We start from the raw sequence: 26,877 nt of genomic DNA, 5'->3' as shown, positions 1-26,877 counted from the left end.
GATATTTTGTGCATAAAATATTTCAGTTATAGAGCTGAGGATTGCCTCTCTTGCTAACTCGTTTCAGCACTCGATGATAATGGCAAACTGGTCGAACCTTTAGGTGTTAGCATGGCGGAGTTCCCCCTGGAACCAATGATTGCCAAGATGCTACTTTGTTCAGGTAATGATAGACAAAGCCTACGGTCCTTGAATCAGGCTGCCTTGTTCTCGATCGTCCCTCCTTCCCTCCATCCATCCATCCATCCATCCAATTACCCACTACTATTCCATTCAATCTTCTTATCCAAAATATGTATCACTGAAATGTTTATATAAATGCAAAGTTTTGGAAACAAAAGAACAAAATGTGTTGCTACAGTCTAGTGCCGTTAAATATTTTTAATGGAATGTTTTTATTGACATCTTCATTCCATTCCTTTTATCAGGGAAATTCGAGTGTTCTAAAGAAATCCTTACCATTGCCGCCATGTTACAGATTCACCACGTGTTTGTCAGTCCGTCCAATCAGAAGGCAGCTGCGGTAATGTAGTTTGAATTTCAGTACAAATGCCGCCTACCTCGTCTACAACATTGCATATAGTGGTTCCTCTAAAAGGTCTTTTAATAGCTCTCCTTTTCTTCTTCTCTTTTAAGGAAAGGGCTCGCAGAAAATTCGCAGTGTACGAAGGTGATCATTTAACTTATCTGAATGTATACCAGGCGTTTGTCAAGGTACGTGGATAAGTTCAACAGACCGTTTTCTTAAGGTTGCGTGCTCATCCAACTTGACGGGCCACAAAACTGAAAAACGCAAATTCAGTAAAACCAGAAGTTCTGGTATCGTGGCCCATCAAGTTCCTTAAATTTAGATACGCACGCAGCCGTGAGAAAACGGTCTATTGCCGTTTTTCTTTTGGAAGAAAAGTCTTAAACAGGATCTCAGTAGAAAGAAAGAAAAGGATGAGGGAATAAGAATACACCCGTTTGCTTTGGGTGTAATGTTTTCCTATTTCAGACCACGTTTCCTTTTTTTGAGAATAAGATTCTTCGTTGTTTCCACATCCATGTGTCTTCTCATGCGCAACCGTTAAACACGATCTTTAATGGGGAAACATGCCCAAGCTGAAAGGGTCTATTCATTGCTAATGGCGATATGTATGAGAGGGGAGAAAACTCTCAAACGGTAAGAGAAAACTAGTTAAAAGCTTTCTAGCAACTCACATCTCGTCCCATTATTGGCTATGAATATCACTGGTACTCTACACGTTCTTCCCAAAAAGATATTCATTCGATGGTTACTCTCCTGATAGTTTTGCCTTAATGTCACTAATTTGGTGGGTGTTTTGCAGCACAAACAGAGTTCTCGCTGGTGCCAAGAAAACTTCGTCAATTATAAAGGTAATTTATTCTGTATATTTGTCAATTTTGAACATTATTAGTTGGTAAAATATATTTCTTTGCTTTCTTTATTGTGAAGGACTAAAACATGCAGTCAAAATCAGAGAGCAGCTGAAGAAGCTATTGCTACATTTTAATGTACCAATTCTAACCTGTGATGGTAAGAGTAAACGTTGTTACTGCAATACTAATTAGAGCGGTTTTCGTATAATGGGTAAACATACGGTATTGACTTACAGCACGTACACGTTACCACATGCCCAAACATTGAAATGACTTCCAATAAGAATGGTTTTCGTATTAGTGGGAAACATATTGTACTGACTTACAGCATGTAGGAGGTACCACATGCCCAAACATTGAAATGACTTCCAATAAGAATGCGTGGTTTTCGCATAAGTGGGAAACATATGGTACTGACTTATACAAAAACCGCTCTTTATAAGCCGTTCCGAGGTCGAGAAAACTGGGTCGAGTGGCCATTGCAGTGCATTGTGGTAATGTTCTAGGGGACGAAATGAACGCCATCTTGGATATATCTCCCCTAAAAATGTCTCACAATGCACTGTAATTCCAACTTGACCCAGATTTTTTCCTGAAGTTTCTTTTCATTTGCTCTGAAACGAAAGTAAAGGACTGACGTGGCATGCCCAAGTGACGGCATGTATGTGCGTGTATTTAGTTATATATATATATTTTTAGGTGATGTTGATCCTGTCTGTCAATGCATCGTCTCGGGTTTCTTCGCCAATGCAGCGCGCTTACACCCCAGTGGGTCTTACAGGTGAGATACAACTTGTACTTACTCCAACCAATATTTGTCGGTCATGCAACAAGAATTCACCTTTACGAATTTAACAATAAGACTGAGCTCTTTTTTGTGATCTCTTATTTAATTTGGCTGCCATTTATAATTTCATTTCATATATTTTCACCTCATTGTCTCACTCTTAAAGGTGTTATCTATCCTTTCTATCTCTTCATCTTCCGATGTAGACGGATAAAATTCAGTAGTACATTTCAGATTGGGGTTGTGTGAGTGAGTTCTTTGATCTCTTCGCAACCCATGCAGCAAATTCATAGAAATATGATCAATAACAATAGATAGAAAAGCAAATGAATGGTTGACATGAGTGAATTACATCAACTGAGTGCCAAGTAGTTTTTCCTATATATGCATTGTGGTCTAGCATAGGTACAGACACCATATAAGGCTCGGCATGATGAACAAAAGACATTTCTAGCTAATCTTGACCACAATGCACCACGTTCGCTAAAACGGAGCTGTTGTGGTCTTTACCCTAAATTGAACCTAATTCATCCCTTTATGCCATGAAGTTTTTACCACGCGGTACATTACAAATAAACAAATATTTTCATGCGTTTGTTTAGGACCATACGGGATGGCCATCCTCTACACATTCATCCCAATTCAGTACTTTACGCTGAACAACCGCCTGAATGGTAAGTCAGTTGCTGCGCCCAGTCACAAGCCAAGCTATTCCGAGAAACAATCTTTCCCCTTTATTGTCTTTTCGGGTACAAAAAATCTATTGGTTATACAGTGTGTGCAGCAATTTGACTCAAAATCCGCCATGTTGGTTGATCTAACAAGAGAAGCTAATGAGGAATGCTTTGTTATCTTCAACCAAGATGGCGGCAATGACGTAACATGCACATACTCTATACGTAGGGTGATCTTACTTCGCCCTTAAAAGAATAGTCAACGTTATACACAGTAGTAGACACAAATTCCATTGTTTTCTTTTGTTGTAGTATTACTGTAGTCACTAAATATACAACTTCGTTTCACGGGCCAAGTAAAATCACTACTTTACGACCGCCACGTACTATGATCAAACTGTTTTTACCGGTAAAACCTGTTTCTTTCCAGGGTCATTTATCACGAGATCCTACAGACGTCGAAATATTACATGAGAGATGTTACAAAGGTACAAATCACTGCTTCTAATACGAACCATAGATCTATATATGTGAAGTGAAATCATAACAGTCCTTCTTAATGGTATACGCGGAATCGTCGTCGCGACGAAGTAGGTTTTAGTGGACGTCAATCATTGCGTTTCCATGATATTCTATAGACACGTCCCATGGAAACTTTGTGGTTTCCGACAATGTCATAGAAACACTTTGATTGACGTCCACTAAAACCCTATTTTATCGCGACTACATGCTATTAAGAAGCAGTAATTTATTAAGTCTTTAAACTCGGAACCAGCAAATATGAAATCTTATAATAGACCTCTGGCAATTGTAAAATACAGACGTCTCTTCTTAATGCAACTCATTCATTTACTCAGTGTTCGCCTCGTTTCAGCGTCAAATATTTACAAATACTAAAATATGGAAAAATATACATCGCTTATCTTTTCAGATTGAACCATCCTGGCTTTACGAATTGGCCCCTCACTATTACGAGTACGGCACTGTAAGTCAGCATTACAATTACTTTTGTCGTTCATTATTCCTATAGCTCTGATATTCATTTAGATACCTTTTCTGTCCCTTTAGGATCGGGAGATTGCAGCTAAAAGAGCAAAACTGGAGTAAAAACGGGAAAGAACTGAGAAGAAAGGATTTAAAGCTTACGGCAGAAAATGAGTATACTAAAATGTATACTTTATGTATATTTTACTGACGTTTGGTGTACATAATTAATAAAGAAATACAAATAAATGTATAAATTTTGAATTCGCTTTCTTTTGACTTTTTCTTTCTTTCGTCCGTCCGTTCTCTCATTCGTTTCCTGAGTCGTTGTCTAACCTCTTCTCACCCTTGGCCTGATATAGAAGACAGTAGTATGACTTGTTCTAATCATTATTACCAAGCTATCATATCCCTGAGTCGTTGTCTAACCTCTTCTGACCCTTGGCCTGATATAGAAGACAGTGGAATGACTTGTTCAAATCATTATTACCAAGCTATCATATCCCTGAGTCGTTGTCTAACCTCTTCTGACCCTTGGCCTGATATAGAAGACAGTGGTATGACTTGTTCAAATCATTATTACCAAGCTATCATATCTCTGAGTCGTTGTCTAACCTCTTCTGACCCTTGTCCTGATATAGAAGACAGTGGAATGACTTGTTCAAATCATTATTACCAAGCTATCATATCCCTGAGTCGTTGTCTAACCTCTTCCAACCCTTGTCCTGATATAGAAGACAGTGGAATGACTTGTTCAAATCATTATTACCAAGCTATCATATTCCTGAGTCGTTGTCTAACCTCTTCCAACCCTTGGCCTGATATAGAAGACAGTGGTATGACTTGTTCTAATCATTATTACCAAGCTATCATATCCCTGAGTCGTTGTCTAACCTCTTCCAACCCTTGTCCTGATATAGAAGACAGTAGTATGACTTGTTCAAATCATTATTACCAAGCTATCATATCCCTGAGTCGTTGTCTAACCTCTTCCAACCCTTGGCCTGATATAGAAGACAATGGTATGACTTGTTCAAATTTAATACTGTCAGTAGTCAAATCCCTGGGCTTTTGCTTCTTAGCTATTTCCTGTAAGTGGACATCGGGTGGAATTTCCTGTAAAACATTGAATAAACCTGTGGAAGACAAGGACAGTGCTTTAGTGAAAAGACTTGTTTGAAGCATGGCACATGGAGTATTAGTTTTCATACAGTACCCAACCCTTACCCTTCCCATTCTAAGTCCCCCAGTACCCCTCCTACAGAAATCTTAAGGAAAAAATCTGGAAGAAAAGTAATACCTCACAAAGCTAATATATTGGGAGATGAAGAGAAACGCACTTCAAAATCTCGAGTGCAAGGAGAGAGAAGGGGAAAGAGAGAAAAAAAATGCAACCCTATTCACGCGAGCTGAAGTTGAAGAAAAGAAAAAATGTTGGTGGCGTACAAGCTCTATCGTGTTCATATTGCTATGTTAATACGGGGGGGGGGGGGGGACGGGGGGATCGCTGTACATGATGATCATGCTCGTAAATTTCAATCAGAGTATAGAGCCCTTGCAGCACTTTGGAATGCAGCTCAATCTGGACAAAACAATAGGTTTCAATTCTCAGGAGATTGGAATTCTTTTGTTTTGTCCCCAAGAACGAGCTTTTTTGACGTCACATGCAAGGGATCTATACAGAGAGAGTAACAGCTATTCACGTGATACCATTAGATTACACTAAAGAACCTACCTCGTTCATTGAGCGACTTTAGCTCGTCCATAAACTCATTATACTTTATATCAGCATCATCTGTATCCATCTTACTCAGTAACAGTATCTTAGGTCTGTATGCAAGACTGTTATCATACGAATATAGTTCCTTTACAGAGAGAAAAAGAATATTCAAGCATGATTTGTCTCGTCATATGTGACGTCTAATGTAAACGCTAAAAGGGGTAGTGATTTTGCAAGCAAGACAAATTTTGGGCCAACGTTATTGTATTTTCGTTCTGATGGGAACAAAAAAGTGCTGCCTTATGATCAAGACATTTTGCTATTCTCAAAAGGGGAATCATCTTATGTTGGTTATTTTCTTTGATAGGCTACCTGTGCCCTCCCCCTTTCATAGAAACCCAAGTTATAGTAATAAGATTATAGTTTGTGAATCAACCTGACAGATCAGGATACGATATGCAAGGCATTTTCTTACTTTTACTAGAAGGCACAAGGATTGGAATGCTGTTCTTTGTGGGTGTTTCTCAGACAACTGGAAGCCGTTAATATCAACCTAAAGACGCAGAACAAACAAACAAATCATGAACTTTAGTCGTTTAAGTCTTCAGTAGCCTGCGTACAGCCAGACTTTTCTCTAACAGTCAGTTAGAGATCGGCTGCACGCAGGCTAGTGTTCAGAGACCATATATCAGACTGAGTAGCTGTTATGTTAAAGAGCAATGTTCCTTGCAATGTAACTGGTTTGTACCTCGTAACTTGCCTCGCAATGTCAATCTATACAGCATTTCCGCAATCGCTGTGAAAGGATGTTAGAAAATTTCGCAGGGAATGCGAGAGACATGCAGCTAGACGCGATACAGATGGGCAGATATAGATTTAATACAGATGGGCAAATTTAAGAGAATATATTTTACATTTCATAGGTTTAGCAAGCCAAATCCGTTGTTTGGTTGGAATTCTGGCCTGTTTCCCCTAAAGGACAGGAATATATATATATATACTTACCACTAGAGCCAACACTTTCGTTCTTTCAACGTGTTTCAGAAATTTATGTCCCATTCCTCGGTTGTAGTGCGCTCCTTCCACTAGCCCTGGTAGATCAGCTATGCTCACCTAAAAGGCAAGAGACAGTGATGGCTTACCAAAATGTTCCTGGGAAAAAGTTGGATTTGGTAAAATAGAGCGAACTATAATATCAGATGTTTTGTACAATCCCGAGCCGGCAGCCATCTTGGATGACAAAATAACTATTTTCACCCCTCTCTCCATGCACAAACTCATTAAATAGAAGGAAAAGCTGAAAGCCATCAGCTTTAAGGTATCATTGCCTTTACTATACGAAGAAATCTAACCAACACACGAAAAGAGCCACAAAAATAGTAAAGTTGCTACTGTCATCCAAAACAGCTGTCATAAAGAAATCGTACTAAACCTATTTTCCAACTACTATGATAGAAAAAAACAAGGACATCTAAGTGCTCTTTCTGGATTGTTGTCGCTTGATTATCCCCCAGGATAAGATAAATTTGGGTGAACGATTTTACCGCCAAGCGTACCTTTTTTACGTGGTAATTATCATTGACTATCCCAGAAAAGCTAAGTCAAGTCTAGGTGTATTAATGTTAAGAGCGCAGGGCTTCCCCTATATCTATCATACAAGATATAGATAAATATCATATTAGCCAACATGGCTGCCGCGTGCGAAGCCTGCCCTATCTCAATCCCCTTTCTACCTTAGGACTACCATAGGATATTACCTGGAAAAGATCTGGAAACTCCAGCATTCCTATTGATGGACGAATTGTCGTAACTGTGGAATAATAAAATATACACAGAATTCGTATTAGTTTGCATACAGCGCAGATATAAGCAATCAGTTTATTATTGAGAAGCATTTCAGCTCACTCACAAGGGAAGTCCCCAGTTTTGACTGTTGCTCGACTCAGCTCACCAAGAAGAGTGGATTTGCCAGCATTTGGAAACCTGGAATGAAAAAGAACAGAACTTAGGTGACCACTAGTAAGCACTTGAAAACTTGAAGCAACTACTACATTCATTGTTTCCAGAAAAAAGTATACTTTGTTTGCGTTATGTACTGAGAAAAGAGCGCGTATAGTGCTCGTAAACATATATCTTAATTCCTTAAAGACCGCTTCGTGCTTAAAAAAACCTAAAAATTTAAATGGTCATATATATTCACGAGGAAGGTCGGTTGAAGTCGGTTTTAAATCAATGGAAGGCAGTGACTTTACACTCCCGATAGTTGTTTAAGATCAATGATGATGGTAGATCTGCGGGAACATTGGTGACCCTCAGCACAACAGACCTACTGTTACCCACCCAATCAGTCCAACATCAGCAATCAACTTGAGATCAAGGTTTATCATCAGTGGTGTTCCTTTCTCCCCGCACCAGCCTTCTCTCGATGGGTTTCCACCTTCTCCTCCTTGTGCGACTACGAGCCTGGATCCTACTGAATTCAACTGACCAACAACATGCCCATCGTCCGTTGATACAGTGATTCCAGGGGGGACTGGTACGACAAGATCCAGGCCTCGCCGTCCTTTTTTCTTTCTCTTTTCTTTCCTAAAGAAGTGAATGACAATATGGTATATAACCTAACCTTAACCCTAACCCAAAGGTATAAACGAGGTAGGCAAAACTCTGCTAAGACTGACACATCGCGCCACAATCTAACAACGGATCTCAGTCTGTTATATCGTTATTCATTGGAATCGAAGGAGGTGTAGTGGAAATGCACTCACTCTCACCTCTGGGATCTCTGATTCCATTCCTGGACTAGTATCACGTGTGAGTGGAGTTTGTTAAGGGTTTTTCTTCTGTTTTCCTCCCTCGCTCCTCAAAACCTAACATGCTACAGACATTCCCATTCGATCTGTGAGTTAACTGAGTTTCATCAAACCCAGAGGTTGTTTTAAGTAAAGATAAAATTAGCGTCCTTTTTTGGTGTATAATGAGAATTTTTGTTTGTCAGTACTCACGCAAAATGTTCACCATGACTTGCTATAAGCCGTCTGTTTTCTTTTAAGACAAAGTGCTGTAGACTTGCCCCCTCTTGGCACTGAAGAATCACGTGACCCCCATCCCCACCCAGTCCAGCATAAGTAGGAGATCCCTGGCCACCACTCCCACCTCGGACGTACAGGCGAGCACGGTCGTTTAGCCTGGTTCGCTCTGAAACCTGAAGATATAATTCCAAAATTGTAAACTATGTTACATGAAGCTAATTTTTCTCGGGGAAAAAATCCGAGCTCCAAAAAAAACCTATTACGTACAAAAATGGCTATATGCAACAGATCACTTCCGAATAATCACAAATACTAACAGTAAAGTAAAGAATGCACAGCTTCAGATATACAAACACTTTAAAATTTGACGGGCCTTCACTGGAACACATGAATATTCTTAATAAGAACAAGGCTATTCCTGAGCAACAGAGACCCGTTGAAACTGGAGTATAGTTCAGTGCGCGCAACCGGGCAAAAAATCTCAGTCTCTTGCAAGCGACTTTGCAAAAGTAGAATATAGATCTTTTTACCCGAATCCAACACTGCCTAAATATAATGGAAAAAACTATTTGAGAGGAAGGAAATATGTTGGAAATGTGTTGGATATATAGTTGGAAGTCAGTCCTCCAACCTTTTGGACAATTCCATTGTATGGAAATACGTTGGAAATATCATGGAAATACGTTCGAAGTTAGTTAGTGATGACGCGTGCATGTTGGAATTTAGTTGAAAATACATATATGTTATTTACCGGCCAGGAGGTCCGGATAGGCGGACCGATTATAGGACGGTAAATTTAACAAATTTACGATGGTTTAACGTGGTATGTCCTCTTATTTACCACGATATGACGTCAAAAGTTGGTCAAAATGTTATGGACTCACGAGGCGTAATCCGAGTGGGTCCATAACTAATTTTGACCAACGTTTGGCATCATATCGTGGTAAATAAGAGGACATACCACGCTAAACCATCGTAAATTTGTTTTTTACTACGAAACTCACAAAACTCTAGGAAATAGAATGCACGAAATCTTGCATGACGCCATTTGTTGGTATGGCCTCTTATTTACGACGTTTTTTAACCAATCAGCGCGCGAGAAAATTTACAATTGTGGTAAAAAACTTATTAATTTTTTTCCCGTATTTTTTTAACTTGTTTTCGTAATCGTTTTGTATTGTCGTTTAGCGGCAAAGGATACCGGACCGCGCGCCACTTCCAGCATATTAGGGACTTTAAGATTCGCAAAATCTGCGACTGCGACGTCTACCGGAAGTGTAAATAACTTCACTTTGGTGGTTCGCTACTTCAAAGTCTGTCTTTCCCGTGGATGAGTTGACTTTACTGACAATGTTTAGAATGAAATCTCCAATGAACAGAACCCCAAAGAGAAATTATTTACACTTCCGGCTGACGTCGCTTCGTAGATTTTCTCTTAAAGTCCCTATTTCCATCATTAGGAGCGCGCACGATTTTTCCAGTGCTATATATATGTGTGACTTACCGATCGAGGAACGGGTACCGCTGGACGATATAAGGCGTATTGCGGGATCTTGGCTGGTATTGGTTTCTCCAAGTCTGATAAAGGTTCGCTTTTTGGTAGGGCAGGTACAGTCTATGAGGATAAAGGAAACAATATGAGAAACATGGATTTATAACACTGGGCAGATGGACAACAGCTATTGCGAGTTGGGTTCTTGTATGTTTTGATATCGCTATACTCCTCTCTGCAATCATCGTTTATCCATTTCAGACCACGTGTCACCTTGGGCCGTATAAAAGGTTTCTTTTGTTTGCTTACTTAATTTTGCATTTATTTTAGGCAGCCTTAGAAGTTGTCAATGATCATGAAATTCAGGTAAAGTGTGGTGCATTGGTCTGTTGTAGTTATAAAAAAAATCCAAGGAAATAAATCGACGAGTTTTGGCATGATCGTAGTTTTCGTGAAAGTGTCCGTAAAAAAGCGAAAAAAGTAAAACATTGCGTTTTTATCTTGAATCATATATTTTCACTATCACGATAATGAAGATAAAAAAGGACAATAAAAACAAAATTCAAATCAAAAATCAAAAAAAAAAAATCGAAATAAAAATGAAATGAAATAGAATAGAATAGAATAAAATAAAACAAAACAAAATAAAACACGATGCATGCAATATCTGAAACAAAAATGTGAGTAAACCTTTTATCTTACTTACAACAGACGAGGGATCCAGTTGTACGTTAGTGCTGTTTGAATGCTGGACGCTATAGAATGATGGCGGGTTGATTTTTATTACATCTACGTATTTTTGAATCTAAAACAAAAAAAATGGAACAAATTACTACCGGGGTAAATCAATATTCTCTGCATGGTCACCCTGTCTCAATACAAGCGCGCGCTCAGTTTACGTCAGAGGACGCATCTTTTATGACGCAACGACAGTCTTCTGTCAATTTTGTGATCGAAACTCGAAAGATAAACATTGCAATACGAAACAGAAGCTAAATTCTTCAAAAATCCAAACGAATCAAAATGGGAAATTGTGTTTCAGGGACAAAAACAGTGACAATTGAGGCTCCTCTACGAACAAGCAGTGCGCTGGAGGTTCCTGACAGAAAGGTGTGTCTGGTTGACAAGATGAACGAGAAGTGCGAAACAACAAGTATCAAGGACGATCCCGCCGCGCAAGACCTTGAACTGAGGAGCTTGTCCGAATCTGATGAATTTGAAAGCACAGAACTGAACCTGTCATTCAGTAAAGATGACAGTGAAGCAGAGACCAGTGCCGCGCAAATGAATCCCAGCAGCTGTGCGGCAGTTTATGCTGGCTCCAACAGCGACAATACCAGGCGAGACTTGACACTCAGAAGCTTCACAAACAGCCCTTCCAGCAAACCACCGAACTCTGTAGATACAGTCATGCCAAAGAGTGAATACTCAAACAACAGTGCTTCTAGAAGCAGTGAAATACATAGCTCATCCGGTGATCCAAGTCTAGAAAGATTACCCAAAGTTACAGAGTCTGGAAACTTGGACTTGGAGAGCTTCAAGGAAATCGTATTGAGCAAGATTCGCAGATTGAGCGCTGGAAAGAAAGACAAAGCGAAGCTCAACAACGCACTAAATCTGCTCCGACGCCTTGATAGCGCCGTTGTGGAAGCGATGAATAACGTGAAGAAAGCTCATGCAAGGAGATCTGCTAAGGTGGCTCCTCTCGTCTTGGCTCAGGACAATACGGAAGAGCAGAGAGCACTGCAAAGTAACAAGAGTGCAACAAGCTTTGGAGATGATATTAATAATGGTAATTAGTAATTATGACAGTGACTAGATCAAAAAACCAACTACCAAGTGCTTATGAAGTATGCCTATACTTCGCGCCAAGAACAAGAGAAAGAAAGAGACAAAAGAGAGAACCCTTCCTAGCGAAGGATTGAGGATCAATCAACCATCAAAGCACTTCTAAACTGAACAATATATATAACGATATATTTTGGAAGGAATGAGAAAATACAAATGAAAAATCAACAACGAAACTTCTTGTATATAGTGTAAATATTGTAATATTATTTAATGTTGTAATTGTAATTCAAAATTTGATGTCTTTTATATTAAAGGTAATTATTAGCAAAACAATTTGCTTCGTTATTTTCAGAGCAATGTAATTAAAGAATAGGAAAAGCGTTGAGTTTTATGCAAGTTATATTTTTTACAAGAAACAAAGAATGATAATAGAAGAAAAGAAACGAGAAAGATTGAGGGAAGAAAGGTAGGAAAAAATCTTTAATGACTAAACGGAGGAACAAAGGAAATAAAGAAGTGAGGAAAGGAGGGAAGAATAGAGGGAGGACGGAAGGAAGGAAGGAAGCAACAAATGAACGAAATAGCGAAGGGACGAAAAACGGATGCATGTTTTGATTACTAAGAGAAGAAATATCCGAACAGACGACTACCGAAATTATAAGGAATAAACGAACAAACAAACAAAATACATTAAGGAAAAAATTATAAACAAATAAAAATTTCATGGAAAATACTGCTTTAAAACTGTGCGTGCAAATGAAGGACAAAGGGACCTACCTTCTAAAGGAAAGGAAAGGAAAGGAAAGGAAAGGAAAGGAAAGGAAAGGAAAGGAAAGGAAAGGAAAGGAAAGGAAAGGAAAGGAAAGGAAGGGAAAGGAATAAAAAAAAGAATTTAAAAAATAGAATAAAATACACATTCTGGAACCGGGAAACATTCCACTCACGCAAGCAATGTCCAGCAATAGCAAAAATAATTACCTGCTTTATGAATTCCAAATCATTTTGGTTGTAGAGCATGACAGCCATTCCCTTGGAAGATTCGATATTTAGGTGTCTCAAGAACATGGATGTGACTGGTAGACTCTCCAGAGGTGGTTGAACTGTATGAAGGTCAAAAGAAATAGAATAATAATTTCTAATGCCCACTTTTTAAAATTATTATGAGACTTTAATAACTAGGCACAGTTCAGAATTCAGTGTGACCAATTCTACCGAAGCCATCCAAATTCAAGCTTTACACATTTATCACTTTTCTTCTTATATTGCGTGTGCAATAGTCCCCTTGCAGTCCACTGAAATGCAGCTCAATTTGGAGGATATAACAATGGGTTTTCAATTCTCAGGAGATTGAAATTCTTCTGTTTTGTCCTCCAAATTGAGCTGCTTTGACATCAGATGCAAGGGGCCTGTTGTTTTTTTCTCTTCTACTTGTAACCAGGAGTTGGTTCTGTCAAACAATTTTTCCTGCTATCAGGGTGGTTAACATGTAAAAAGGTTTATGAGGTGACCATGTTAGCACACATAGACGGTTGTAACTAAAAAGAAAATGCTGGCTTGTGATATTGCCTGCTTACCCATGATAACAAGGTCAGCTTGTGAATGTGATTCCCATATACTTGTGTCCTGGTAAGAAGCCTAGAATAACAAACCAGTTTTACCAGAATGAGGGGCTAGTGACAATACAGAGGAATTTGAGGAAGTAGTTCCCGCTACAATTTTCTTTTCTACGCTTTCCCACTTCTTTCTTTTCTTTCTATTAGGATCTTTAAGTGATATTCCTAATTGTCTTTAAAAAAGTTTATTTCAAATACATAAAGTTGATTCATTCACTCACTCACCACAACTATTCCATCTTCTGAAAGTCTTTCATTCACATAATCCTGAAAATGAAATACAAAACATGGAAGCTAATTCAAATCCCATTAAAAGACAACAGTAACAATTGACACAGAAACTCAAACAAACCTTATCTGCCTGTGAGGAAACTTCTGTGCAAGAAAAGCCATTTTCTTTGAGTTCCAGGCAAAGTTCCCTTGCTAAAACTAGTACACAAAAAAGAATATGAAAATAATGTAAAAAATACTTTATAATGAATATAGCAAAGATTTTTTTTTACCATGAAGATTTTTGAAATTTCTGTGGGATGAATGTAAGAAAAAACGAAATGAAGAAAAAATTGAAAGAACGAAAAAGAAAAGAAAACTAAATGCATAAAATAAATAAAAAAAGAACAAATGTGTCAAATGAAAATCAAAGCCATTATTAAATACAAATATGTAGCACCTTACCTTTTACTCTGACCAAAATAAGAACTTTTTCTGCTTGATATTTTTGAAGCAGCCAAATAACAAATTTTCCACCAAATGCAACATTAAATGGAAGTACCTGTCAATAGAACAATCAACATATGAGTTGTTTTTTCTCTGTCCCCCCTACCCCTCAGAAATTCCAAATTCCTCTGTGGGAGTTATGGATAATTTCTGGAACTACACAATGAAATTAAAGTTAAAAATATGAGAAAAATTCCTACCTATTGAATCAATCAATCAATCAATCAATCAATTCATTTTATTTATCCCAGATGACGGCTCAGCAAGCTGATTTTCAGACATCCCGTGGTTACAAAAGATACAATTATAATAGATACATATCATCATTTTACTTGCATATGAGTCGAGCTTTCTTAATTCCATGTTGGAATAACAGATCTGTCCTGTCAGAATAAAGTTATCCAAAATTTAAAATATTTTCCATACCTTTAAAGGCTTCTGCTCAAGTTCTTTTAACTCCTTATAGCTAAGATAAATAAATAAAAACCTTGGCATATAAAGACCATTTGCAATATGTTGTAAACGTAGCATATACTCTACTCAAAGAATGGAAACATCACCTTGGATATAATGAAGTCTTGCTGTTTATGTTTGAGAGAGTCTGTTTGGGCTTGGGTTTTTCAGCATTTACCACTGAAGGCACCTTTTCCTGACCTAGATGCAAAGTTAAAGCAATGCAGGAGATTTCACCAAAAATTCAAATGCACAGATGATCATAAAAACCTTTATCAAAAGTATGATTGGAATGTGGAAATAGCAAAAGTAGATGGCTCAGACATGGAAAGTATAGTACATACACCTGAGTTTGCCAGTTGTTGGCTTCTAATGAAATCCCTGAAAACATGTTTCATTTGTAAAAACTAGTGGGAGGAAAGAGTTGTATTGGAGATGTGGTATTGCATGTAATAAGGCCTCATTTCATTCTCTTAAGAATAAGATTTTTTGTTTGAGTTGTATTCATATCCATTTGTCTTCTTATGCGCAACCAATAACATTCTAGGGAATGGCATGATCTGAATGGGACTGGACTGGAAAACATTATACCCAAAGTAAAGAGGTCTATAGACCCCTTGCATGTGACTTCAAAGCAGCTCGATCTGGGTGACAAAACAAAAGAATTCCAATCTTCTGAGAATTGGAAACCTATTGTTTTGTCCCCCAGATTCAAAAATTCAAAGTGCTGCAAGGGGTCTATTCTCGAGGTACAACCACATGACTCAAAATCCCTCAAGACATAAATAACAATGAAACAGCCGCCATTTTGATTGACCTAACAAGAGAAGCTAATGAGGAATAATGGCTTTATCCTCAATCAACATGGCGGTTATGACGCAACATGCACCCTAAGAATTTAGATAAGAATTGTAAAACATGTGTAAGACACAAGGAAGCAAGGATGAGATGTTGGGTTAGGGATGAGAAAAAAAATTTTTTTGGACAAAACGTTTCTGTGTTGAACTACAAACCTGTACAAACAGTACAAGGGCCCACGTGCAAACATTTTAACTTTTACGTAGTTTAAAAACTACGTCAAAGTTTCACACAAAAAACAAATCGTACCTGAATTTACCAGTTCATCTCCAGAAACAGTAGTAATTCTACGAAAACGTTTTAAATTTCTTTGTATACGAGTCAAACTACTCGAACATCGTAAAAAGTTTCTTGTAAACTTGACAGACGAACCTGCCGCCATCTTGATTTGTTATCGTACTCATGCCACACTCGGTCCTGGAAGGCGCTGGTTAGTAACGCCTGTGATATTTGACCATTGATAACAGTCTTTCACGGTAACAGTAAAGAACGCCTGCTTGTAAAACGTTTTCATTGTTCAAAGCAAGACTGGGTGATAAAAACGATGCTTTTTTTGGTATGTAAATTATCGTTTGGTTCATCTCTATTCTCTTATTGATAATAAGAGAACAAATAGTTTATTTTACCTCAATTTGAATTATTTTCACACGTTTATAGTATGTTGTGTTGGCCTCCAGATTCTCATGACTCCAACGTCTCAATGTACATAATATTGCGAGTGTGAGTGTATTTATAAGCCTACATAAAAAATAATTCATATCTCCACGATTTTGAACTTGCTTCCCTCGAACTTCATAGTCTTACTAATTTTAGCATCCTCTTTCCAGAAATGTTAAATATTTTTCTGTCGTGTAAGTTTCGGAGACTTTTGGAATTGCGTGATGAAAGCTCATTAACTCGCTCGTATCGCCTCAAAAGTACTCGGATATTTCTGAATTTAGCACATATTATAGTAGCTCAAACGTTTACACTTTTACTGGTTTTTAAAATTTTATTTTTGAGTGGCGTTTGTCGTTACGGGCCGATTTTCTAACAGAGGGGTTTCAAATCGATCGATTTCGTGTGCACGTGGAAACATGTATGAGAGGCTAGTCAGTAGGCTAGTATGCTCATGCAGTAGCTAAAATTAACCTAAAATTGTCCGCCCCCCCCTCAATTTATTTTGAAAATAAATAAGTCCCTAAAAATACCTGATGAAAGCTCATTGTGTTCTCATTCATAAGCTTAATTTCTGTTTGATGTATTATTTTCGTACAAAGTCTATTAAATAGTTACATCAATACACGTTTAAACATATTTTTATATATGCATTTATTTATTATATCATTCAGAGTCTATACCCTTTTTGTAGCCACCCCCGCCCCCCTTTACAAACTTATTATTTATTTGTGTTCTAACTCCAGAATTGCAGAATATTACTTGACACATAAAAAATGACCCCTACCCCTTAGTTGATTAAAACAATAATTGCTGATCACCTCAAAAGCATCACAGTCCCCGCATATCAATCCATAAAGTATAAATAATCCCTTAGTTCCAGTATAATTTACAATATATGTATGCCTTATTTTTTTAGCACAGGAAGTAAGAATTAATGGCATTCAAGATCGACATTCACAATCACATCTTGCCAGAGACCTGGCCAGATCTCAAAGAGGTAAGAGGATGATAGATTTTCTGTTGGCTATTGACCTCCTTTTCCCCTGACTCTACACTGCACTTCTCTCCCTTCTCTACTCATCTCTCTTCTATCCTCTCCACTCCTCTCTTTCCATTTCCTCCCCTTCTCTCCATGCACTCCCCTTCTTTCCTCTTTTCTCTCATCCAATTCCCTCCCAAAAAGAAAGCCAATAATCATTAATTATTAAATTATTTAAAAAAATTTTCCCCCAACCTTTACTGGTCATTCAAACTTTAATCTTTTTAATTCTCTATTGCTGTGTTTAAATTTTCTCCCATTTTCTTCTCATGATATATTTTTGAAAAATACCTGACTATTTTCATTTCCATTGATATATAGAAGTATGGCTATGAAGGATGGATTCAATTGCAAGGACACTGTAATGTAAGTGAATCAGTAATAGGTAAATTATGCAATTGTAAGTTGTGTCACTGCCAATATGGCACCCCAATATGCTGTTCATAGAGACCTTCACTATTTTAGTGACTCCTAAAATTTAAAAGCACATAGACTTTATTCGCTGTAGTGCGATGTTTCCCATAACAGACCATTGTGTCATTCCCTTTGAGAATAAGATTCTTTGTTTGAGTTGTATCCATATTCATGTACAACTGTTAAACAAAAAAGTTATACTCTTGAGAATAACATGTGATATGCAATGAGAATACCTTGCATCACCACAAATAAGATCTAATGCACTCTTAAATTAAATGCACTTAAATGCACTCTTTATTTACATTATGCATGTATATCATAAAACTGCTTCTGTATATTATTATAAATGTGTCTCTTAATGTAGCAGAATTTTTGTACAATTATAATTGATAAAGTTTGAATTTTTATTATTGCATATGTTAAGGGTAAAGCAAACATGATGAAAGATGGAAAACTGTTTAGAGTGATTGATGAAAACTGCTGGTCTCCAGAAGCTCGTTTAAAGGATATGGACAAAACAGGTGCATTATAAGTACTTCTTTGAATTACACACCTATATACACAGGGGCAGATAAGGGGGATCTATGCACAGTTCATTATAAGTACTTCTTTCAATTACACACCTATATACACAGGGGCAGATAAGGGGGGTCTCTGCACAGTTCCTTATAAGTACTTCTTTGAATTACACACCTATATACACAGGGGCAGATAAGGGGGGTCTCTGCAGAGTTTTTTTATAAGTACTTCTTTGAAATATATCATACATAAAAAAATCTGTAGATTGTGTGATGCTGCAAACTATATATCCATGAAATAGCACAAAAACTAAATAGCAACAAAGACATATATTTCTTTTGTTTTTGATTTTTTCTTTGGTACTATTTTGTACATGGATATACACTCTAATGTGTCAAACCAATCCATTTTGTATGTGATGTATCAAAATTTTTACATTCATCAGTGTTACAGTCAATATTGTATGCAATGACAAAGGAAAGACAAATAGTAATTTCCCTTTCCAAAGCAATATTGTATGCAAGATAGCATTGGGTCAGTCTCCATGCACCTTTAGGGTTGTAACGAAAAATGAATTAGACTAAACAACAAGCTAGGTAAGATATAAAGAGATCTACAGATGGATAGATGTAGATAGATATTGGATATCTAAGTGACAACCAATCCTTTTTAATCCAGTATTGAGACTAACTTACCTTTTTTATCCACAGGAGTGAGTGTGCAGGCCCTATCAACAGTTCCTGTCATGTTCAGCTATTGGGTAATGAAAAAAAGATATAAACTAAGTCTTAGAAGATGATTTCTGAATGGAGATGAATTCAAATTGGGGAGTCATGATGGATTGGTTGTAAAATGCTTGCCTTTAAATCCAAGACACCCCATGTGAGAGGGCCTGAGTTGGTTGGTTCTCTTTCTGACTCCAAGGGTTTTTCCAGGCCTCTGGTTTTTCCTCCCTCCTTCCAAATTAAGCCAAAAAAATTCAAATTAAACTGGTTAGAGCTGTGCTATATATGGAGGCACCTTCACATTCTTTCAGTTTGACCCTGTTGAACAGCACCACTAATGTACTTTGCGAAGGTGATAACTTAGCAATGACAAGTTTTTCTGAATTGTTCTGCATATAATTCAATGCTTGTGGTTTTCATTTAAGACTCTGTTCTTGGTTCTCCAGTGTGGGAGAGTTGGAGGAAGGGAAAGTTTGGCTATTCTTGTTCAAGAATTGTCATTCCTTATACTCATGCCAACATTGTTTTGTTTTAGGCTAAACCAAAAGACACTCTTGACTTGTGTCAAATACTTAATGATGATCTTGCCAAAACTGTAGCCAAACATCCTAAGAGATTTGTTGGACTTGGGACCTTACCAATGCAGGTTAGCAAGCTAATACTAGCAAATAATTTGAGCTTTTAGCTGGTACTTTCAATATGTTAGTAAAACAGAAAAATAATTGCCATAGTTAGATAGTGCACGTTAAAATCAGTAAAACTATGAAATTTGAAATAAATAAATTCAAGACTCACAAAGATATGAATTTTGAAAAGTGTGAATTTTGTAAGAAGATCTTCACTGGAGGCAAGTGATGTCTCCAGCAATTCTTCGTTTGCACGTTACGTCATCGCGGCCATGTTACCATTTAACAAAAGATTTCTCATTGGCATCCATTGTTAATGGTACCACAATGGCCACCATGTTTTTGTCTTTTAACTCTCTTGGGAATGCTTGCAACCCATCAATAGTTTTCTTCCAAAAATCATTCCTTCCCTCGAACTTCACAGTTTTTCTAATTTTAACATGTTCTTTCCAGCTATGGTTATTATTATTCTGTCCTATGACTTTTGGAATTACGCCTTACACGATAAAGGCTCTTTTCCACCATCTCAATTTCCACCGTTTGTTAAGTTGCCAAACGTGTTTGCCTCTGCGTCTTTTGCCCGCAACTTTCTTTGTAGAAAGAGACCCACTTCTGCAACATGATGTATCTGTCAACTAGAGTATCTACCACACCTAAAGTGGGTTGGATTTTCATAGGTTTTTTTACCGATTATTTACATCAAATGAACGTTATACTTGTTTACTTATCTTGTATTTGTGCTCCTTTGTTGCTAAAATATCGTTTTACTCCAAAGGTCAGAGGGTTTTTAAAATAACCGATTTGTACTTATTCCAACTGCTGCCGTTGCCAACTTTGATCTGTACAGTACGTACAAATAAGTACGTGACCGTGCGAAGTCGCGGGTTCTGCACGACGGCGCTGGAGGACCCAAGGGAAATAAATCCTCTATGGTCAATTGAAGACTTATTTTTAACAATGGCGAAGCTTTTCAAAGAAATAAACGATTTTATTTGTTTGAGAAACAAAAACGTTTTAAAAACGCTCTAACAATTGAAATGTGGAAAAAAGTAGTATGAATAAAGACCAATTAACCCACTGCGATCAGAGGTTATGAGATATATTCGCCTCGTATTTACTTAGAGTGGATTTAGTCAAATTCTTGAATAGTTGACGTCACATATTGTCATGAGATGTCAAGCAATCTTGTCAATGTCATGTCATCTGAAATGGGCAATTTGCATACGACACTAAAAAGGTTTATCGACTTTCTCTTCACGCATTCTCTGGTAAAGTAAATCCCCTGATTTACATGATCGCTGGTTTGGCGCGTATTTACTTTTTTTTTTAAAGTGACATCAACTAAATAGTTATCTAAGTTAAATAAATTTATCTAACTGTTGGACTCTGCGTGATTGGCAGTATTACCTGAACAAACACCGCGGGGTGACGTTCTTCTTGGTATGTACAGAAGCAAGTAGAAACCCTTTGACTTTTGAAGTACATTTTAGCAGCAAAGGAACACAAATACAAAATACGTTAACGAGTATAACGTTAGTTTGATTTACTTTATGAGGGGGGGGGGTGGGGGGTGAAGGAGAACTATTCCTAGTGCACTTGTGTGCACACCGTTTTGCATGATTGGTGACAATTAAACAAATTGTCAGTGCCGTAGTACCGATCTTACTTCTGCGCTTGGTAACAGTAGTTTTTTTTTTTTTCACCTTTTTTCATCCAGCATATATAAGAATGTGGAAATACTTTATGATGATTGTTTTCGATTTTTATGATACACAGGCACCTGACTTAGCTGTAAAAGAACTTAGACGATGTGTACAGGTGAGACCACTAATCATGACGTTGGAGTCTTGGGCTCGGAAGGGTGGGGAAGGTTGGAGAAGGTTACGGAACTGCTTTCTGTAGTAGTAGTTTCCAAACAGGTTGCTGTAACGAGACATAATTTCCAGGCTCGCATGGAATTTTTATCAACCAAATACCAAGTTTCTATTAGAAAACTACTTAGATGATTGGACAAGGGAGAAGCGTTTGCCCCTCATTCTAGGCTGAAGGAGCATATGCGGTTTTAGTCTGCGATCTTCCGCTCGGTGCTCTGTGGTGTTGCGCAGACCACCGAGGGTACCGCAGATAACCGAGGACCGCAGGCAATTGGGCTTTTGGATCAACTCGCAAAAAGCAGGTCTCTGTCCACTATGAGAAACGTACCGGGATCTCATTCTCTGAGTTATTCACTTTTTAATATATGCCTATGGAGCTAAAATATTACATCATGGATGCTTACTGGTGCTCGGTGTTTCTAATAGTTCCCTACACAACCGCTATTAGTGTCGGCAAGTAGCGTTGCGTTTTATGTTTTATGGATGAATTTTTGTTTAACCATGTTGAAGTTGCAACTAGGATGTATCATAACTAATCCAATTTCGTTTTTACTGGCTTAAATTAATTTGCATTAAAAACACAGACGTTTCTCAGTGTGAAGAAAAACGTTTGCATGCGCAAAATTTGAAACAAGAGGGCTTTGCCAGACTTCATGATTGTTTGATGTTTTAATGGAAATTGAATGTGATCGTTTTCTGAGTTGTCATCTAGCTCCCAATAACCATGCTTAGTGCCAGAAATAACCACGGATAATTTACATAACAATGACATCCCATGATGTACCGCGTATGCATATATTGGCCCGCCATCGAGCCTTTGTGACAATTCCTCTTCGCATCCCGAGGAGGAAGTGCACGTCGCGACGACCTCCACCCATCCCTCCAGCGTGGCGCGACCATTTACACATGAATACATTTCTCTTTCCCCTCTCAGTGGACGCACACCTTTCCCCCCGTATTCATTAGTTATTGGTGTGTATTGTTGGCGCTTAGAATATAATACTATATATAATTAACCAATTGCAAATGTCGTTTAAAGGAACTTGGATTTCCCGGAGTGCAGATAGGTTCACACGTGAATGACTGGAACCTTGATGCTCCTGAGCTTCAGCCAGTTTTTGCTGTGAGTATGAATCTCTGTTGTAACTAAATGTATGAATGCACATGCATAGACAGGGTTCCCAGGGGTCAGGGAAAAGTCATGGAAAAACACAGTCAAAGAAAAGTCAGGGAATTTTGTTTAAAGTTAACCTTGAGTATCAATGTGATACTCATAATGTTTGAAATTTTCGAATAGACTGATAAATCAGTTTTCAAATAATGAAAAAAATTTTGAATCATTTATGCCAGACAGTTTAATTACGTTGGGTATCCTGTGTAATATGATAAGAGCGGGGCCTAGGTAAAAGTTAGGTATGTGGCCCATGCTTGCCCATGCGGCTCAACAAGGCCAGTGAAAACTGTTATTTAGTCAGGGAAAAGTCAGTGAATTTTCATTTTCAAAATGGCTGGGAACCCTGATAGAGCAGATATTCTTAGATTATCATCCTGTTACCTATCCACCTGCACCTCATGGCACATGGGACCTTTGGTTTCTGTAATAAACTTTTTTTATGGGAGCGGGTTATCAGCCCTAAGCCCAACCCCCAACCTGGAGGACCAGTGTGGGATCATTCTTCCTCTGGTCACTATCCTTCGACCTGTCCGGCATGGATGGCCTTACCAGGAGTACACGACTCCCGTCGGCATTGCTCTAGGTCCGTTACTGATTACTTGAGTAGAGATGGATAGACTCGCATTTTTTTTTTCCATCTCAAGCCTCTTTAGAATAAGATTTTTTGATTGAGATGCATTCGTAACATAAGTAACCGAACATAAGAGTTGCCCAATAATCAAGGACATTACATGGCCTTAAAATGGGAGAACATCGCGCTTAAAGTAAAAATGTCTGTTTATGTGTATTCCAGGAGACAGAAAAGCTTGGCGCTGCTATATTTGTTCATCCCTGGGACATGGAACTTACTGGAAGGATGTCAAAATACTGGCTTCCATGGCTTGTTGGTTAGTATTACTTAACAAAGCTTCTCCATTACATGATGTGTTCACAATCGTAAGGTGGTGCCTTGTGGTCGCTTAGTAATGGTACATCAAAAGTGGTAGGTCGCGTCTATGCTGGCCGTTTACCAAGAGGTGGTATAATAGGCGGTTGGTCTTCTATCTTTTATTGATTCCATGGGTTTGGAGCTCGTCGAAGACCTCCCTTCAGTTACCCTCCTCTCCTTGACAATCCTTGACAATCCTCAGAGTTTCCCATCCTCGGAAACCCAGGGGTAAAATTCTACCGCTCGTTTCTTGCTCCCAAAAAAATACCCCTGCGCACGAAGTGTGTTAGAGCTTGTTCGGGAAGTCGAAATTAATCTCTTTTCTGATTGGTCGACCAGTCTAACAGATTTCGTGCCCTGGAGTATTCTTTCTGGGAGCGAGGGACGCACACAGAAATTTACCCCTGGGTTCCCGTGAGTTTCCTTGTATCAATGTTAACTAGAATGTACTGTGTGTCATTTACCTTAGGTATGCCTGGAGAAACAGCCCTGGCCGTCTGTAGCATGATATTCGGTGGTGTGTTGGAGAGATATCCCAAACTGAGGGTGTGTTTTGCGCACGGTGGTGGAGCGTTCCCTTACACCATAGGAAGAATTGAGCATGGATTTAACGTTAGACCAGATCTTTGTGCTGTACAGAATTCGGTTAATCCAAGGTAAGGCACCCTATATCCATTCGCATTTTTTTATTTATTTTGTTTTTGTTTTTGTTTTGTTTTGTTTTGTTTTCGCTTTTTTTGTTTTTCGTTTTTTTGTTCACTTAAGTCTATCTATTCTCTCCGTGAAAGACTATCTGTGCTAACGTAAATAATGCGACCATAGGGGAATAATATGTGGGTAAAAAGCGCGTCGTACTCAATACTTGCTTGATTTTCTTTTTGGCTTGCATTATTTAGTACACTTTCTTATACTCTAGCTAACCCACTACGATAAAACGACACTATCAAAGGTTTTTCAATCCAGGGGACAGCAGCAAGTCAGAAATTTTGATCATTTGACTTAAACAAAATTCATATTTTCAAAATTTTATTTTTGTCTAGCACTTTTATCGAAATTGAGCTCGCTGTGGTTGTGTCCTCCAAGAAAGCGCGATATTCCCCATGCTACAAAGGGTCTCAATATTGGACCTAGTGAAATCCTGGCCGGAATCCATTAGTGTTCATAAGGAAGTTGTTTTATTCTCTGCTCATCTTCAGGGATTATATAGGACGTATCTTCACGGATTCTTTGGTTCACGACGAGAAAGCACTTCACTATTTGGTGAATACCATAGGCAAGGTGAGATAGCGAATCGTTTGGTCTGTACCGACATGGACATTTCTCTCATATTTTCGATATTTTGGGTTAATAATCAAATAATCAAAAAGAAGCATGGTTGCTTTCTAATGTTCCTACGGTATTCTACAGCATGACCGCCGTGAACTCACTCTATTCTTGCTTATTTTGGTTGGACGTGATAGGAATCAGTGTCGCGACACATTTATTTTGGTTTTTCCTCACGACTCTAATGAACAATGTATCGTATTTCTTTGTCTTTCAGGATAACGTCGTACTTGGAAGTGATTATCCGTTCCCTCTCGGGGAGTCATGTCCCGGCAAACTGATAGAAGCTGTTTATAGCCATGACTCGGAACTAAAGGTAGGCAATCACCATAAATTACCTCATTCGAGGCTTTAGACCAATCCCCCATCCTCTTCCGCCCCTCATCGAAAACTTAAAATCACGTGAACCAAACTATGTGTACATCCTAAATCGTGCTTTCTGATTGGCTTCAATACTGTTTTTCTATCATCCAATATCTAGCCCTCCAAGGTCCCAGGAGAACCTACATAGCTCTCGGTTGATGTAATGTGTTCAGTAAGTATTTGTATGAAACATTACATCAATTGCTTGCTACGTAAGCTCTCCCAATATTCAAGAGGTTTTTTTTGGCTCAGCGCAGCCTTGGCTTAGCGTAGTGGAAGTGGATTTCGTCTCTCGCTTCTGGGGTCTCGGGTGCACGTGCACATGTTGAGTGAAGTTTGTTAGGTCTCGGGCTCCCTTGATTCAAGGGTTTTTTCTGGGTCTTTCTTGGTGAAGCAAGCTTTGTATTTTGGGTCAAGGTCTTTGTTTTGCAGGGTCCAAATTCGTTATCCTTGGCTATTGATTTGTCTTCATGCCTCTAGTTTCTTGCAACACCAAGAAAGAGTCGTTTTTCTCCGGGCCCTCCCTCCGCAAAACCTAACAACCCAAATTCACATTCGATCTGCGAGTTCGCGTTACTTTGGTCAGCCCAGAGGTTGTTTTTTCACGGCCGGACATCTTAAATTTATAAAGGTTTTTTTTTACTTCGACGAAATTAGATCTCTTTCCGACTCATAAGCTACGATTTTTAAATGATATAGCACAATGCAATAGCACGTTGCCCAATGACCCGTTTCTTTCAATCCCTTTTTGTTAAACCATTCTAAGTAGCCCTGCGTATGTCATTCTTTTCAGGAGAAACTCCTTTCTGGCAACGCACTGCGGTTTCTTGGTCTCGACAGCAGCCGGTTTAGTGATATAAAACCAAAGGGGACGACTTAAAAGGCCCTAAACATGGAGATAAAGAAAGAACTGCGCAACGTTTTAGATGAAGAGGAAAGACTAAAGTAAAAAAAAAATTTTTTTTTAATGGATTTTACGCAGCAACAAAGTTGGCTCGAAAAAATATCTTACTCTTTTTGTTTAAACGAAGGCTTTTATTCTAATAAGGATAAACTGGCTGCGCCTCATGAAGGTCCATGTAGTCCCGCGTAAACATCGGTCATCACATACCAAAAGATAGTTATATTTTATATCGTAAATCTTATTTACTCACCATTTTAGAGCTGTTCACGTAGTATAAAGTCGCTCAGCGAGATTTTAATTTTTGTATGTGCCGTGTATAGTATTTTTAAGTACCAGCCCAAACATGGAACCCAAGGAAAAATAATAGAATACGTACAATATACTTTGTAACGTAAGTAATTCGTACTTTTTACGGGTTCATATTGTTTGCTCTCAAGGAGAAGGAAATACACCTAATTGAAAAAACGTCGGGTTCAAAAAAAGGTTATATCATCAAAACTAAGACCGAAGGGGAGCATTGGAAGACAAACAATTATGCTAATTTCATGCGTATTGCAGTTTTCCCTTCCTGTGCACATTTTATGCATCATGGCTTTGGCATGTTGTTAATCTAGGTCAACCGACTTTGCTCTACTGTGCATTTTTACATGTCTATATGCAATACGTACAATACACATTTCGGAGTACCCAAAATCCTTTTCGGTCTTAGCTTCGATGATATGACCTTCTCGAACCCGACGTTTTTTCAATTAGGTGTATATAAATATAGATATATGTATGTATATTAAAAGTTAATAGAATAAAAGAAAATGTTTGACAACAAA

At 38.2% G+C, this 26,877-nt stretch overlaps 3 protein-coding genes across 5 annotated transcripts in view; 2 read left to right on the top strand and 1 right to left on the bottom strand.

Moving 5' to 3' along the window:
- LOC116298366 (putative ATP-dependent RNA helicase DHX35) overlaps positions 1-4,092 on the top strand; it is a 12,996-nt gene extending 8,904 nt beyond the window's left edge. For 2 of the 3 annotated variants that reach the window (XM_031706785.1, XM_089036687.1), the window contains 10 exons: positions 68-163; positions 429-523; positions 637-714; positions 1,332-1,380; positions 1,460-1,540; positions 2,083-2,164; positions 2,773-2,844; positions 3,275-3,332; positions 3,776-3,829; positions 3,913-4,092. In XM_031706785.1, the coding sequence (XP_031562645.1) occupies positions 68-163; positions 429-523; positions 637-714; positions 1,332-1,380; positions 1,460-1,540; positions 2,083-2,164; positions 2,773-2,844; positions 3,275-3,332; positions 3,776-3,829; positions 3,913-3,951 (704 nt within the window). In that variant the 3' untranslated portion in view covers positions 3,952-4,092. Of the gene's footprint in view, positions 1-67; positions 164-428; positions 524-636; positions 715-1,331; positions 1,381-1,459; positions 1,541-2,082; positions 2,165-2,772; positions 2,845-3,274; positions 3,333-3,775 lie in introns of all 3 variants that reach the window. The other variant, XM_031706786.1, reaches the window with a different exon arrangement.
- On the bottom strand, positions 2,882-16,431 carry LOC116298367 (GTP-binding protein 10). The gene is made up of 18 exons (XM_089036686.1): positions 15,751-16,431; positions 14,751-14,844; positions 14,617-14,656; positions 14,149-14,245; positions 13,826-13,902; positions 13,699-13,740; positions 13,435-13,495; positions 12,839-12,960; positions 10,776-10,874; positions 10,082-10,192; positions 8,551-8,750; positions 7,889-8,134; positions 7,458-7,531; positions 7,306-7,358; positions 6,554-6,661; positions 6,024-6,101; positions 5,564-5,693; positions 2,882-4,964 (listed from the first exon to the last, which is right to left on the bottom strand). The coding sequence occupies exons 1-18, from the start codon at positions 15,881-15,883 to the stop codon at positions 4,780-4,782; spliced, it is 1,950 nt and encodes a 649-aa protein (XP_088892812.1). The 5' UTR covers positions 15,884-16,431; the 3' UTR covers positions 2,882-4,779.
- On the top strand, positions 15,945-26,877 carry LOC116298368 (2-amino-3-carboxymuconate-6-semialdehyde decarboxylase). Its single transcript, XM_031706791.2, has 13 exons — positions 15,945-16,057; positions 17,078-17,158; positions 17,522-17,566; positions 18,042-18,138; positions 18,847-18,896; positions 19,397-19,507; positions 21,264-21,305; positions 22,401-22,484; positions 23,329-23,422; positions 23,933-24,119; positions 24,660-24,741; positions 25,004-25,102; positions 25,943-26,877. The coding sequence occupies exons 2-13, from the start codon at positions 17,096-17,098 to the stop codon at positions 26,027-26,029; spliced, it is 1,041 nt and encodes a 346-aa protein (XP_031562651.1). The 5' UTR covers positions 15,945-16,057; positions 17,078-17,095; the 3' UTR covers positions 26,030-26,877.

This window comes from Actinia tenebrosa, unplaced genomic scaffold (genome assembly GCF_029948245.1).
Source record: "Actinia tenebrosa isolate PJP-AT-01 unplaced genomic scaffold, QUT_ActTen_1.0 PGA_scaffold4__44_contigs__length_22323623, whole genome shotgun sequence".
Lineage (NCBI taxonomy): Eukaryota > Metazoa > Cnidaria > Anthozoa > Actiniaria > Actiniidae > Actinia > Actinia tenebrosa.
Note: the sequence above shows the minus strand (reverse complement) of the source record. Positions and strands in the feature narration are given on the sequence as shown.

What these genes read in the sequence shown, in the direction of transcription:
- LOC116298367 (XM_089036686.1), bottom strand. Translation starts at nt 15,883, where the DNA reads ATGGCGGCAGGTTCGTCTGTCAAGTTTACAAGAAACTTTTTACGATGT. An exon ending in TTTCCTCACAGGCAGATAAG is followed by an intron (nt 13,741 to 13,825) that starts GTTTGTTTGAGT and finishes TTTCATTTTCAG; the next exon opens with GATTATGTGAATGAAAGACT. An exon ending in GCTGATGTTGGACTGATTGG is followed by an intron (nt 7,532 to 7,888) that starts GTGGGTAACAGT and finishes TTTTCATTCCAG; the next exon opens with GTTTCCAAATGCTGGCAAAT.
- LOC116298368 (XM_031706791.2), top strand. Translation starts at nt 17,096, where the DNA reads ATGGCATTCAAGATCGACATTCACAATCACATCTTGCCAGAGACCTGG. An exon ending in TTGGGACCTTACCAATGCAG is followed by an intron (nt 19,508 to 21,263) that starts GTTAGCAAGCTA and finishes TATGATACACAG; the next exon opens with GCACCTGACTTAGCTGTAAA. An exon ending in CTGGCTTCCATGGCTTGTTG is followed by an intron (nt 23,423 to 23,932) that starts GTTAGTATTACT and finishes CATTTACCTTAG; the next exon opens with GTATGCCTGGAGAAACAGCC.